Here is a 12,330-nt window from a genome sequence, read left to right on the forward strand (position 1 = left end):
AATACAACTCAGCTTCACACTCTGGATGTTAAATATAACACCCCACATAGAACATAGAACACATAGATGGGGAAAAAAGCATTAAACCCATTCAAAACAATACATTTATTTGTTCCCAAAATGTTGGATTAACTGTATTCTAACCTGTGACCATGACAGTGCGAATGTTGGCTTTATGCAAGTCTTCAAGTACAGCAGGGGTTTCTTGCTTTAGTTTGTTTTGCATTATAATTAACCCCATAAAATCCATGTTGCTTTCAATGGCATCTCTGTAACAACAGGGGGAAAACATTTTCAGAAAAATTACAGCTAATTGATGTAGGGTGGATTGCTTTTTTTTTTAACAATGTGACTATGCTTTTATGGCAAAGGAGAGAGAAAGATTTTATTTTTAATTGTGAAAAATAATAAAAAGATTCAGCTTCATAAGCAATTTGAGAAATAATTTCTGTTCATTTTTAATTAGTTAATTTATTTAAGGGGAAAAAAATGTAATCACAAAAGTGGAAAAGAAGTCACTCGTTTTGTGCAGTAACTGCATTTCTTTGAGATGCGTGTCCCTGTGGGTGCTCGTGCACCTCTGGAGTCCTTGATCCGAGATTTTCTGTCCATTCAGCCCGCGCATGCATGCTATAGAATCTCATGCCACACACAAGGGCATATAGGGCTGCGCATTTTTTTACATTTAGCTGGAGACCCAAATCTAGGAAGAGAGAGAGGGCTGTCTGGGGAAGTTAGTACCTTTTTTTTTTTTTTTTTTTTTTTAAAAGATCAACCCTTGAGTAGCCAGTCATCGAGATATGGGAAAACTCAAATTACTTCTTGCCAAAGGTAAGCAGCGACTCCTGCTAGACCCTTTGAGAACATCCTTGGGGCCGAACAGAGACCAAAAGGAAGTACTCGATATTGAAAATGATCCTGGCCCATAGTGTTTCCTCTGTGCGGGATGTACTGCTGTATGGAAATGGGTGTCCTGTAGACTGAGCGCCAAAAAACAATTCTCCTGCTTCTAGAGAAGGGATTATAACTGCCAGAGTCACCATCCTGAACTTTTGAGACTTTACAAATTTGTTCAGTCATCTTAGTTCTAAGATTGGTTTCAACTCTTTGTCCTTCTCTGGCATGAGAAAATACTTTGAGTAAAACCCTTTCCCCCCCGTGAGGGGATGGGACCAGTTCTGTCGCTCCTAAATAATGGAGCGAGTATACCTCTTGACTCTGTATAGTCTTGTGAGCGGGGTCCCCGAAGAGGGAGGGGGAAGAAGGGTGGGAGGGAGCGAGGGACATGAAGCAGATGATGTAGCCCAGTGGTCCCCAAGACGGTGCCTGTGGGCGCCAAGGCTCCCGCTGGGGCATCTATGTGCGCCCGCCTACTGACGAGGAGCGCAGCCACCAGACAAGCTGCCGCCGAAATGCCGCCAAGAAGCAGCAACGTCAAGAAGCGTCGCCGCCAAAATGCTGCTGCTTCTCGGCGGCATTTTGGCGGCGACGGTTCTTGGCATTGCCGCTTCTCGGCAGCATTTCGGCGGCTAATCGTCAGGCGCCCGCCACACTGAAAGGTTGGGGACCACTGATGTAGCCTGATGTTATAACCTCCATGACTCACTTGTCTGTTTTAATATGCTGCCAGGCCTGTTGGAGATGGGAAAGGCGGTGTCCAAAAGTGATGGCAAAAGTTTGCAGCTTGCAAACTAGAGATGAGGGAGGAGTCAACCCTCAACCAACTCAAATTGTTGTTTCAATGATAACTGGGTACTCACTGAAGGGGCTGGGATGCTCTTTGCCTCTGGAATTTGTCTCTTTCTAAAGGGTTCAGTGATTCTGTGAAATCCAGAGAACTGGGCTCGGCACAGTCTCTGTGCAGTCTGAGACCTGCTAAATCTCCTCTTGTTCCTAGGAGCGTATATACCAAGAGACATCAATGTGGCCCTGTAGTCCTTCCGTGTGTGCAGAGACTTGTCCACAGTTCCCAAGAAGAGCTTCTGACTATCAAACTGCAGTTCCTCAACAGTATTCTGAAGCTTTCTTGGGAACCCTGACAGCTGGAGCCACAATGCCCGTTGCATGACAACTGCTTTGGAGATGGTTCTGGTGGCAGTGTCTGGGGCATGTAAGGATACTTGGAGAGAGGTTCCAGCTAATAACTGACCCTCCTTAATGATGGCCTGGAAGTGCTCTCTATGCTCCTGTGGAAGATGATCAATAAAGACTGCAAAACTGACTCATAGTTTGAAATCTGAAATTGGAAGGTCACAGATGAATTGGCCTTTTGGCCAAAAAGGTCTAATCTCTTCTGGTCTTTATCATAAGGAGTAGACCTGGAATAATACTGGTTACCCTGCTCATTTATGACATCCACCACCAGGGAATTAAATGGGGGATGGGAAAACAAAAATTCTGAGTCCCCGGGGGGGGGGGGGGGCACACATAATATTTCTTATCTGCTTGTTTACCAGTTGGTGGGATGGTGGCAGGAGTTTGCCACACAGTCTTTACTGGATCCAGAAGCACTTCATTAATGGGTAGCGCAATCCAGGTGGGTGTTGCCAACTGTAGAATGTCCAGGAGTTTGTGCTGTGAGTCTTTACCCTCCTCAAGAGGTAACTGGAGGGTGTCAGCCACCTTCTTCAGAAGGTCCTGGAACTGGTGAAAATTGTTGGCCATCGATGGTGATGGAGGCATGACTGGACTGTCCGGAGATGAAGACGAAATAGGAGTTTGAGGGGTAGCCTTTGTCTGTCCTGGCCTCTTGTTTTCAAAGGTCTCCTCGTGTTGGGGGTTTGGTGGTGGAGACTGTGTAACTCATCTCCCAGTGCAATGGACCCAGATGTCTGGCAAATTGCTACTTATGCACTGCCCAAGGATCCCAGCATGTCCACTGGGGGGCCCAGATAACAGGGGGATGGTACCCAGGACTGATCCCACCATCCCTGATGTGGGGAAGAATCCTCGTTGAAGTATGGGTTCCTGTAACGATGTGGAGGGAACCCCGCACTGAGAGGGGGAGACTGACTGAATGTCTCCTTCATCCTCCTCAATGTCCTCCAATGGGGGCCCCCCCAACAGAAAATGGCAGAGAATCCTGTGGTACCCGGAAGCAATGGCAATCCCGACACCAGGGTCTCAGTACCGAGAGTTGTTCGGTACACATAAGCCGTGGGGACACCAGCTTGCCTAACACTGACACATCCTGGGAGTAGCAGACTTCCTCCTGTGCGAAATGGGTTGAGATTGATGCAGCAGTTGAGGTGGATGGTACTGTTGATCTGGAGCACGTAGGCGCCAGGGCCAAAAGTGTCTGGCACTGTGATTTTGCTGGTACTGATGGAACCGAGTGTGAAGGCACCATTAATAAGTCTGATGTAGACGGTGCTGTTCTAGAGGAGTATATGCCCTGGGCCTTGCTGTCCTTCCACACAGTACCCCGGGGCCTGCTAGTGCCATGCTTCTCCAAAGTGCTCTGGCATCTCCCGGCCCCGCTAGTACCAGAAGAAGAGTCATTCATCGCCACGGTACCGAATCAAGAGGTCGAAGATTGACACCGCAGACTTAGCAGGGGACTGAGGCCTTTTGGGAGCCACCTTCTTGTGGTGGGAGACCTGGGACAAGGTTGAAGGGGCCCTGGGTCTGTCCGGAAACAGATGTATGCAGGGATCTGCAGACCATACTCAGAAGCAGGTTGAAGAGAGCATTCCATCATCGGAAGGTTCAATTTGGTCTCCCAATTCTTCTGTGCTCTAGGATTTGAGAGCCAGGCAAAAGTTACCCTTCTGGAACTCTCCCAAGCAACGGGGACACTTAGAGTGGCCGTCGCTGACTGGGACAGCCTCCCAACGAGAGAGGCAGCGTTTGAAACCTGGCAAGGCAGGCATGCCAGCCAGACCAAATGAGCTCCCCCCCCAAAAAGGGGGGGAAGGGAGAGGAAAATACCCACAACTCTCACTACAATCTAATTAATTCTATACTAACAGCAACTAACACTAAGTAAACACTAAACTAACTACATATCAACAACAAAACACCCTGAGGCATGCCAACAGTGGACACACTAGAGCCCCTCTCAGGCAGAGGCAGTAGAGGAGAAATGGAGGGCAGTTCACCCACATAGCCCTATATACTTGCAGTGCGCAGCACATGGCTGTATAGACCACATGTGGGCCAAACGTACACTGCTAATGGAAAAACTCCGATCAAGGACTCCAAAGGCACACGAACACCCGAAGTGTAGCACCCACAGGGACATTACTCGAAGAAGCAGCAGCAGCAGCTTTTTAAAAAATATCAATGTCTAGAAAGTACTTCTCAGAGAAGAAACTAAACTAAATTTTGGCTTTACAAAGACAGCATCTTATGGAATACTTTGAAAGTCATTAGAATTATAGCCAATTTTGTGTCTTTGTTTCAAAGCCACAACTTTAATTACTTTCCCAGGCAGCTTACATGGAAAGGTGCAGGTAATAAATGAGGATGATCACAAAGCTCTGGAGGTTTCTAAATAGACACATGATCTACAATACTTTCAGTATTTTCTTCTGTCACTTTTGTGACAGAACAACATGGAAGTATGCAAGACACTGGCTTCTTTCGTGAATGTTCAGTTGCTTCTGTTGATTCTTCCACATCTGAAACATGGAGTCTGATTCTCTACTCTGGTACAACAGCGCTGAGCTGCTGGAACTCCCTTACTAAAACCGGGTGCAGACCTTGTGCAACAGTGTGTAGAATCAGGTTCACAATCCTCATTATGTCTTCCATGTTTGGTTGTTGTCAGGAACACCACACCCAGTCTTTAATGGACGCGTTACCTTCTGCTACATAAATATACTTATATTTATGAAGAAAGTGGGGATTGTCATGTTAATCTGTATCAGATACCGCAACACAACAGTTATGGTACACTGTAGGGTCAGGGCTGTTCCACAGCACGCACTTTATCACCAAAAGACACTTGTTTGCCTTAGGCTTCTCTGCCTAATGTCCAGGATACCAACATCACAGCACAGTACTGCAGGTGAGAGCTAGAAAGGAGATGTAATTTAGGTAAAACCAAAATAAGCAGCCTTCAGGCGATTCAAGTAGTACAAAGAATGTAAATAGTGCATGTTTTAGTATGAATTGTCTTAAATATGTTAGTTCTCAATTAAAAGTAGCCCCTCTTACCTGTTAATATTCTGGACTTTGTGCCATGAAAGTTTTGATTCCAATTTTCTGTGAGCAAGAGCGATAACTCTGAAGCCCTGCTTAGTGTAGTCTTCCAAAATGGTTTCAAAATCAACAGGAACTTAAAAAAAAAAAAAAAAAAAAAGCCAATTACAGAATTATTAAAACCTCCCATATCACATCTGAACTCTATGAGGAAAGTCAGTTTATTCCTTTACCTGTTTCTTGTTTACACAAACTGGCAATCACCTCTGGGGCACCTTTTACGAACGCATCCATTCTCTTCTCCCCTAGCACTCTTGCTACTACACACATGCGTTGCAAAGCAGAAGAAAACGGAAACTGACGCACAATTCCAATCTCATAACTGGCCTGTATAATTGATCAGAGACAACAAAGAGGGAGAGTTGCTGGGCATATCCATCCCCTTTATTTTTATTTTTTTAAAAGCCATTTTCTTAGGAAAAGGGAAAATATTCACACTTACCGAGAGCTCAAATAGTTCCTAAAAAAGACAAAAAAAAATAAAAATACTTTGTTTCTAACAATCTATTACCACGCTTCATTTCAAAGCTATATTTCCAGTGCTAGTATCAGATATGTATCAGATCAGTAATACATCTGAATAATATGATATGGCAGTTGCATCCACAAGACAGATTTTCAATTTAAATTGCACTATATTGTAATTAGGCTGAACAAGTTTGATATTAATGTCTTGCATTTATATAGTGCCTTTCACCCCAAATGATCCCAAAGCACTTCACAAACGTGGTGTAATAGTGAAAGCACGAGCCTGGCATCAATAGATAAGAATTTTATTCCCAGCTTTGCCACAGAGGTGCTGTGTGTCCCTGTGCCTACCTCACAGAGGGTGGTGAGGTGTAACTCATTAGAGTGTGAAAAGCATTTGGGGTATGTCTATGCAGCAAAGAAAACCTGTGGCTGGCCCCTGCCAGCCAACTCAGGCTCACAGGGCGCGGGCTGCAGGGCTGTTTCATTGTTGTGCAGACTTCCAGGTTCAGGCTGGAGTTTGGGTTCTGGGACCCTCCCCGTAGACTCTTAGAGACTCATGGATTGAAGGTGCTAGAGAATTGCTAAGTATTATTTCTTATTGCTATAAATTCAGAGCTGTTATGCGAATTAAAATGCAGAACCCTGTTGTGAAACATGGTATGAGTTTAACAATGCACTCCCAACTCCACTCAACACCTAAGGACAGGAAGTAAGACGAGAATATTGCAGCTACTACATGGGGAGCATACAGAGGCAAACTAGTTACCAGGTAAGGATACCTAATTGTTTCAAAAAGCATCATCGTATCTTTAAAATGACCAGAAGTGATCAGAGCATCATCATACTGATGCATTAATTTGGTGTCAAGAAGTAGTGCCATCTATCCAATCACCAACTCCTGCAATACCTGAGTGCTCCCTACATTTTCCCTTCGAAGTAGTGACCAGTCCTGATCCTGTTTAGGATTAGATTTGCAGGACCACAATACAGAGGAATATGCATCCACTCTTAACTCCTCTAATGAGCTAAAGAACAAAATGCATGCAGAACAGAGGTTTATATTTGCTTTGAAATTTTGTACCATTTCTTGATTTGTGGCAGGTTTGGATTCTGGAAGAAGCTGTTTTGGAGGTCGAACCACGGTTGGCATTATTCGATTGTGAAGAGCTGTTTCCTCTTCAGTTGCTTCTTCAAGAATCTAAATGAAAACAACACCTAATTCACTTCTTTCATTAACTAACTTTACATCAGACAATTATATTTCTGAAAACAACAACAATTCCAGTAGTCAACATCAAGAGCTCTATCTTTCTCGACAGGATTTCTATTAAGAATCAACAATATTAAATACCAGTGAAAGAGCAGATAGACCAAAGTCTCTTCAAAAGTTTTAGCTAAAAAAGGGTGCACACACTGTGCCAGAAACTGACCCACACTCCCAAGATTGGAGAAAAGTGCATTAGATATTAAGAATTCTTTCAGTGTCAATAATTTAGGTTTTAGTATGAAACATAAGTATTTTTAAAACATGAATTTCTGGGTTGACACTCTCCCTTTAGAGTGACACTCCATTACTGTAGCCCATCTAGGAATTTAAATCTTGCAATCTGAGGATGCGTATAACAGATCATATATCATATGACTGTGACATTTCAGATTACTGCACTTAGAAATGCTGATTCCCTTGAAAGAACTAATGAACTTACCCATCCTATGGCTTCAAACATCTTTAAATCAAGCGGGTCCCCAGAAAGCACTCCTTCAATTTTCGTGAGTGAATGACAAGTTGCCATGCAAGCAACAAACTGAGACTTCACCAGGCTCTCATTGCAAGCTCTCTCTTCTGGAAAAAGGAAACTAACACAGAAGACAATAAAGCCAACGAAGTGATGATGTGCTTTGCGCTACAATGATTTATTAAGAGAGAATTCCAAAGGGTTATATTAGCAGAACACTGGCTACACAAGTCTTTTGAAGCTTATCCTTTCCACACAAAACAGGGAATGGATTAGGACTGCAGGCGGGGACTTACAATAGAGCCTGAGGCCTGGTCTACACTAGGAGTTTAGGTCGAATTTAGCACCGTTACATCGAATTAACTCTGCACCCGTCCACACAACGAAGCTATTTAGTTCGACATAGAGGTCTCTTAAATTCGACTTCTGTACTCCTCCCCAACGAGGGGAGTAGCGCTAAATTCGACATGGCCATGTCGAATTAGGCTAGGTGTGGATGGAAATCGACGGTAATAGCTCCGGGAGCTATCCCACAGTGCACCACTCTGACGACGCTCTGGACAGCAGTCCGAGCTCGGATGCTCTGACCAGCCACACAGGAAAAGCCCCGGGAAAATTTTAATTCCTTTTCCTGTCTGGGCAGTTTGAATCTCATTTCCTGTTTGGACATATTGGCGAGCTCAGCAGCACTGGCAACGATGCAGAGCTCTCCAGCAGAGATGGCCGTGCAATCCCAGAATAGAAAGAGGGCCCCAGCATGGACTGATCGGGAAGTCTTGGATCTGATCGCTGTGTGGGGCGATGAGTCCGTGCTTTCCGAGCTGCGCTCCAAAAGACGGAATGCAAAGATCTACGAGAAGATCTCTAAAGCCATGGCAGAGAGAGGATACAGCCGGGATGCAACGCAGTGCCGCGTGAAAATCAAGGAGCTGAGACAAGGCTACCAGAAGACCAAAGAGGCAAACGGACGCTCCGGATCCCAGCCCCAGACATCCCGTTTCTACGAGGCACTGCATTCCATCCTAGGTGCGGCCGCCACCACTACCCCACCACTGACCGTGGACTCTGAGGATGGGATATTGTCGACGGCCGGTTCCTCGGAGATGTTAGCGGACGGGGAAGATGAGGAAGGAGATGAGGAGGACGAGGCAGTCGACAGCGCTTACAACGCTGATTTCCCCGACAGCCAGGATCTCTTCATCACCCTTACAGAGATCCCCTACCAACCGTCCCCAGGCGTTAACCCGGACACAGAATCAGGGGAAGGATCAGTCAGTAAGTGTTTTAAACATGTAAACATTTATTTTTAACAGAACAGGAATATTAACAATATTAACAATGGGTTTTTCATGATTAGTTTGCCCTAGGCGCTTAACGTTTCAGTCCTTGGCAGTGCAACTACTGAAAAAAAAATCTAACAATGTCCGGTTTAGCATGATTGTTTTGCCCTAGGCGCTCTACTGTTTAGTCCCTGCCAGTGCAGCTACAGTAAAATCCGGTCTATATGTCCGGGGATAGAGCAGAAATCCTCCTGGGACATCTCCACGAAGCTCTCCTGGAGGTAATTGGAAAGCCTTTGCATCAGGTTCCTGGGGAGAGCGGCCTTATTGGGTCCTCCGTGGTAGGAAACGTTTCCGCGCCAGGAGACAAGCAAGTACTCGGGTATCATTGCCTTGTAGAGCATGGCGGCATACGGCCCTGGTCTTTGCAGGCTTTCCAGAAGCATCCTTTATTTCTCCGTCTCTGAAATCCTCATCAGAGTGATGTCGCTCATGGGGACCTGCTTTGAATTAGGTAGGGGAATGTTAGTATTGGGACTGCTTGCCTGTTCCTTTACAGAACTGTAACCGGCGGTTTAGAGCCACGCGGTGGAGGCGGGAGAGGAGCAGCATACAGGGATCTTTCCCTGGGACAGCCGCGAGGGGGTGGGACAGGGGCAGAGTTCATGCTTGCCGGATTGCTGGCAGCAGGGACTGGCATTGCTTTGAACGTGAAAGGAGGCCAGTGCTATTATTAAAGTTTTAAGCAGCCACAAGTCTACAGCTTACTATGTCAGCCTGTTACCCAAATTCCGCTGTCCTGTCCCGCTTGTCTGATCTGCACTGCAAGACCCCAGGCACTGAATGCGAAGGCCGAAAATTCGACCTCGTCCTGAGTGCGCATGTGATAGGTGCTGTGCATGGTCTTGTTCACAGAGAAAGACTATGTTCTTTGTTCACAAAAAAATTTATCTTTCTGAGGAATTCACTCCCTTTTTCCCATCCCACAGCTGCGACTGTCTCCCGAAGTACCCTGGCATCACACTCCCAGAGGCTAGCGCAGATTAGGCGTAGGAAGAAGAGGACACGGGAGGACATGTTCTCGGAACTTCTCCCGAGCCCAGGCAGCCCAGCAGACCCAGTGGAGGGAGAACTTGTCCCAAATCCACCGATCACACATGGAACGGGAGGAGAGGTGGCGGCAGGAAGACCAGCAGGCGACTCAAACGCTGCTTGGACTAATGAGGGAGCAAACGGACACGCTCCGGTGCCTTGTGGATGTTCTGCAGGACCGGAGGCAGGAGGACAGAGCCCCGCTGCAGTCTATCTCTAACCGCCCTCCCCCGCCACAAAGTCCCATACCCCCCTCACCCAAAGTCCCAAGAAGGAGGGGCGGCAGAGTCCGTGAAAACTCTCACTCCACCCCTGCAGACTGCTCAAGTACCAGAAGGCTCTCATTCCCCAAAATTTGATAAGTCCTTTCCTTCCCGCCTCACCCAAGCCCCCGTCCCAGTTTCATCCCCCAGTTTCATGTGTAGTTGCTAATAAAAAATATGTTTCTGTTAATTACTGTTTCCATCATGTTCTTTTAGAGGAGAGTCTGTTTGAAGGGGGGGAAGGGGGCTGGTAATTGGACAGGACAGTCACCTTTACCAGGGTACAGACGCGGGGGCAGGTTCAGCAGCAGGGCACACACACAGTGCAGTCACTAGTTACCCTGGTCAGTCTGGGAGGCAGTTTTCATGTTCTGGGGGGGGGGGGGAGGGGGCTATGTGACTTTGTGGCGGGAGAGGGCGGTTAGAGATCTTATGCAGCGGTCCTTATCCTGGATCACAGAGCCACGCAGCAGGGGATCTGTAACCGTCCTCCCCTGCCACAAAGTCACATAGCCCCCACACACAGAGTCCCGAACAGGAGGGGTGGCAGGCTCCGTTGAAACAACCAGTCCGCCAGTGCGGAGCCTGTCATTCCTGGAGTTTAGAAGCGTCCTTTGCATCACTACACTACACCCGCTCCCCACCACAGTCTGCGTCCCAGGTTCAACACTTTACCGCGAAAACAGTAATAAAGAAAACGGTGTTCATTAACAAATTTCAAGTGATTTTATTTTTAAACGTGTGTTGGAAGGGGGTGAACGGGGTGAACGGGGTATGTAACTGGAGAGGATAGTGAACATTTACTGGGTAAAGAAACGGGGGCAGGTTCAGCTTCTCTATAAACAAACTCAATAGTCACAGGTTACCCTGCTCACTCAGGAACCTAGCTTTCAAAGCCTCCCGGATGCACAGCGCGTCCCGCTGGGCTCTTCTAATCGCCCGGCTGTCTGGCTGGGCGTAATCAGCAGCCAGGCTATTTGCCTCAACCTCCCACCCCGCCATAAAGGTCTCCCCCTTGCTCTCACACAGATTGTGGAGCACACAGCAAGCTGCAATAACAATGGGGATATTGGTTTCGCTGAGATCAGAGCGAGTCAGTAAGGTTCTCCATCTCCCCTTGAGACGACCAAAAGCACACTCCACCACCATTCTGCACTTGCTCAGCCGGTAGTTGAAGAGTTCTTTTTCAGTGTCCAGGGCGCCTGTATAGGGCTTCATGAGCCAGGGCATTAGCGGGTAGGCTGGGTCCCCGAGGATGACTATAGGCATCTCCACATCCCCAAGAGTTATTTTGTGGTCCGGGAAGTAAATACCTTCCTGCAGCCGTCTAAACAGACCAGAGTTCCTGAAAACACGAGCGTCATGAACCTTGCCCGGCCATCCGACGTTGATGTTTGTAAAATGTCCCCTATGGTCCACCAGTGCTTGCAGCACCATTGAAAAGTAGCCCTTTCGGTTAATGTACTGGCTGGCCTGGTGGTCCGGTCCCAGGATAGGGATGTGAGTTCCATCTATAGCCCCACCGCAGTTTGGGAATCCCATCGCGGCGAAGCCATCTATGATGACCTCCACGTTTCCCAGGGTCACTACCTTTGAGAGCAATAGCTCAACGATTGCGTTGGCTACTTGCATCACAACAACCCCCACGTTAGATTTGCCCACGCCAAAGTGGTTCGCGACTAACCGGTAGCTGTCCAGCGTTGCAAGCTTCCAGAGGGCTATGGCCACTCGCTTCTGGACACTCAGGGCTGCTCGCATCCGGGAGTCCTTGCGCTTCAGGGCAGGGGACAGCAACTCACAAAGTTCCAGGAAAGTCCCCTTCCTCATGTGAAAGTTTCGCAGCCACTGTGATTCATCCCAGACCTGCAGCACTATGCGGTCCCACCAGTCCGTGCTTGTTTCCTGGGCCCAGAATCGCCGTTCCACAACATCAACATGACCCATTGCCACCATGATGTCCTCGGCGCAGGGTCCCGTGCTTTGTGACAGGTCTGTGCCACTCTCAGACTTCAGGTCCTCACCGCACTGCCGTAGCCTCCTCGCCCGATTTCTCAGCATCTGCCTCTGGGAAAGGTGGATGATAAGGTGCGAGGTGTTGACAACAGCCATAACTGCAGCGATGGTCGCAGCGGGCTCCATGCTCGCAGTGCTGTGGCGTCCGCGCTGTCACTGACCAGAAAAGTGCGCGAACTGATTTCCCGCCGGCGCTTTCAGGGAGGGAGGGTGGGAGTGACGGTTGGATGACGACAGTTACCCAAAACCACCCTCGACACATTTTTTTCC

The 12,330-nt window shown here is 47.5% G+C and overlaps 1 protein-coding gene across 3 annotated transcripts in view; it reads right to left on the reverse strand.

The window, feature by feature from the left end:
* ATP13A3 (ATPase 13A3) overlaps positions 1-12,330 on the reverse strand; it is a 64,608-nt gene that overhangs the window by 17,273 nt on the left and 35,005 nt on the right. For all 3 annotated transcript variants that reach the window (XM_065410499.1, XM_065410501.1, XM_065410498.1), the window contains 6 exons: positions 7,383-7,533; positions 6,758-6,874; positions 5,648-5,665; positions 5,379-5,532; positions 5,161-5,281; positions 145-269 (listed from right to left, as the gene is read on the reverse strand). In XM_065410499.1, coding sequence (XP_065266571.1) covers positions 145-269; positions 5,161-5,281; positions 5,379-5,532; positions 5,648-5,665; positions 6,758-6,874; positions 7,383-7,533 — 686 coding nt within the window. The remainder of the gene's footprint in view (positions 1-144; positions 270-5,160; positions 5,282-5,378; positions 5,533-5,647; positions 5,666-6,757; positions 6,875-7,382; positions 7,534-12,330) is intronic.

This window comes from Emys orbicularis, chromosome 9 (genome assembly GCF_028017835.1).
Source record: "Emys orbicularis isolate rEmyOrb1 chromosome 9, rEmyOrb1.hap1, whole genome shotgun sequence".
In the NCBI taxonomy this organism is placed as follows: Eukaryota; Metazoa; Chordata; order Testudines; family Emydidae; genus Emys; species Emys orbicularis.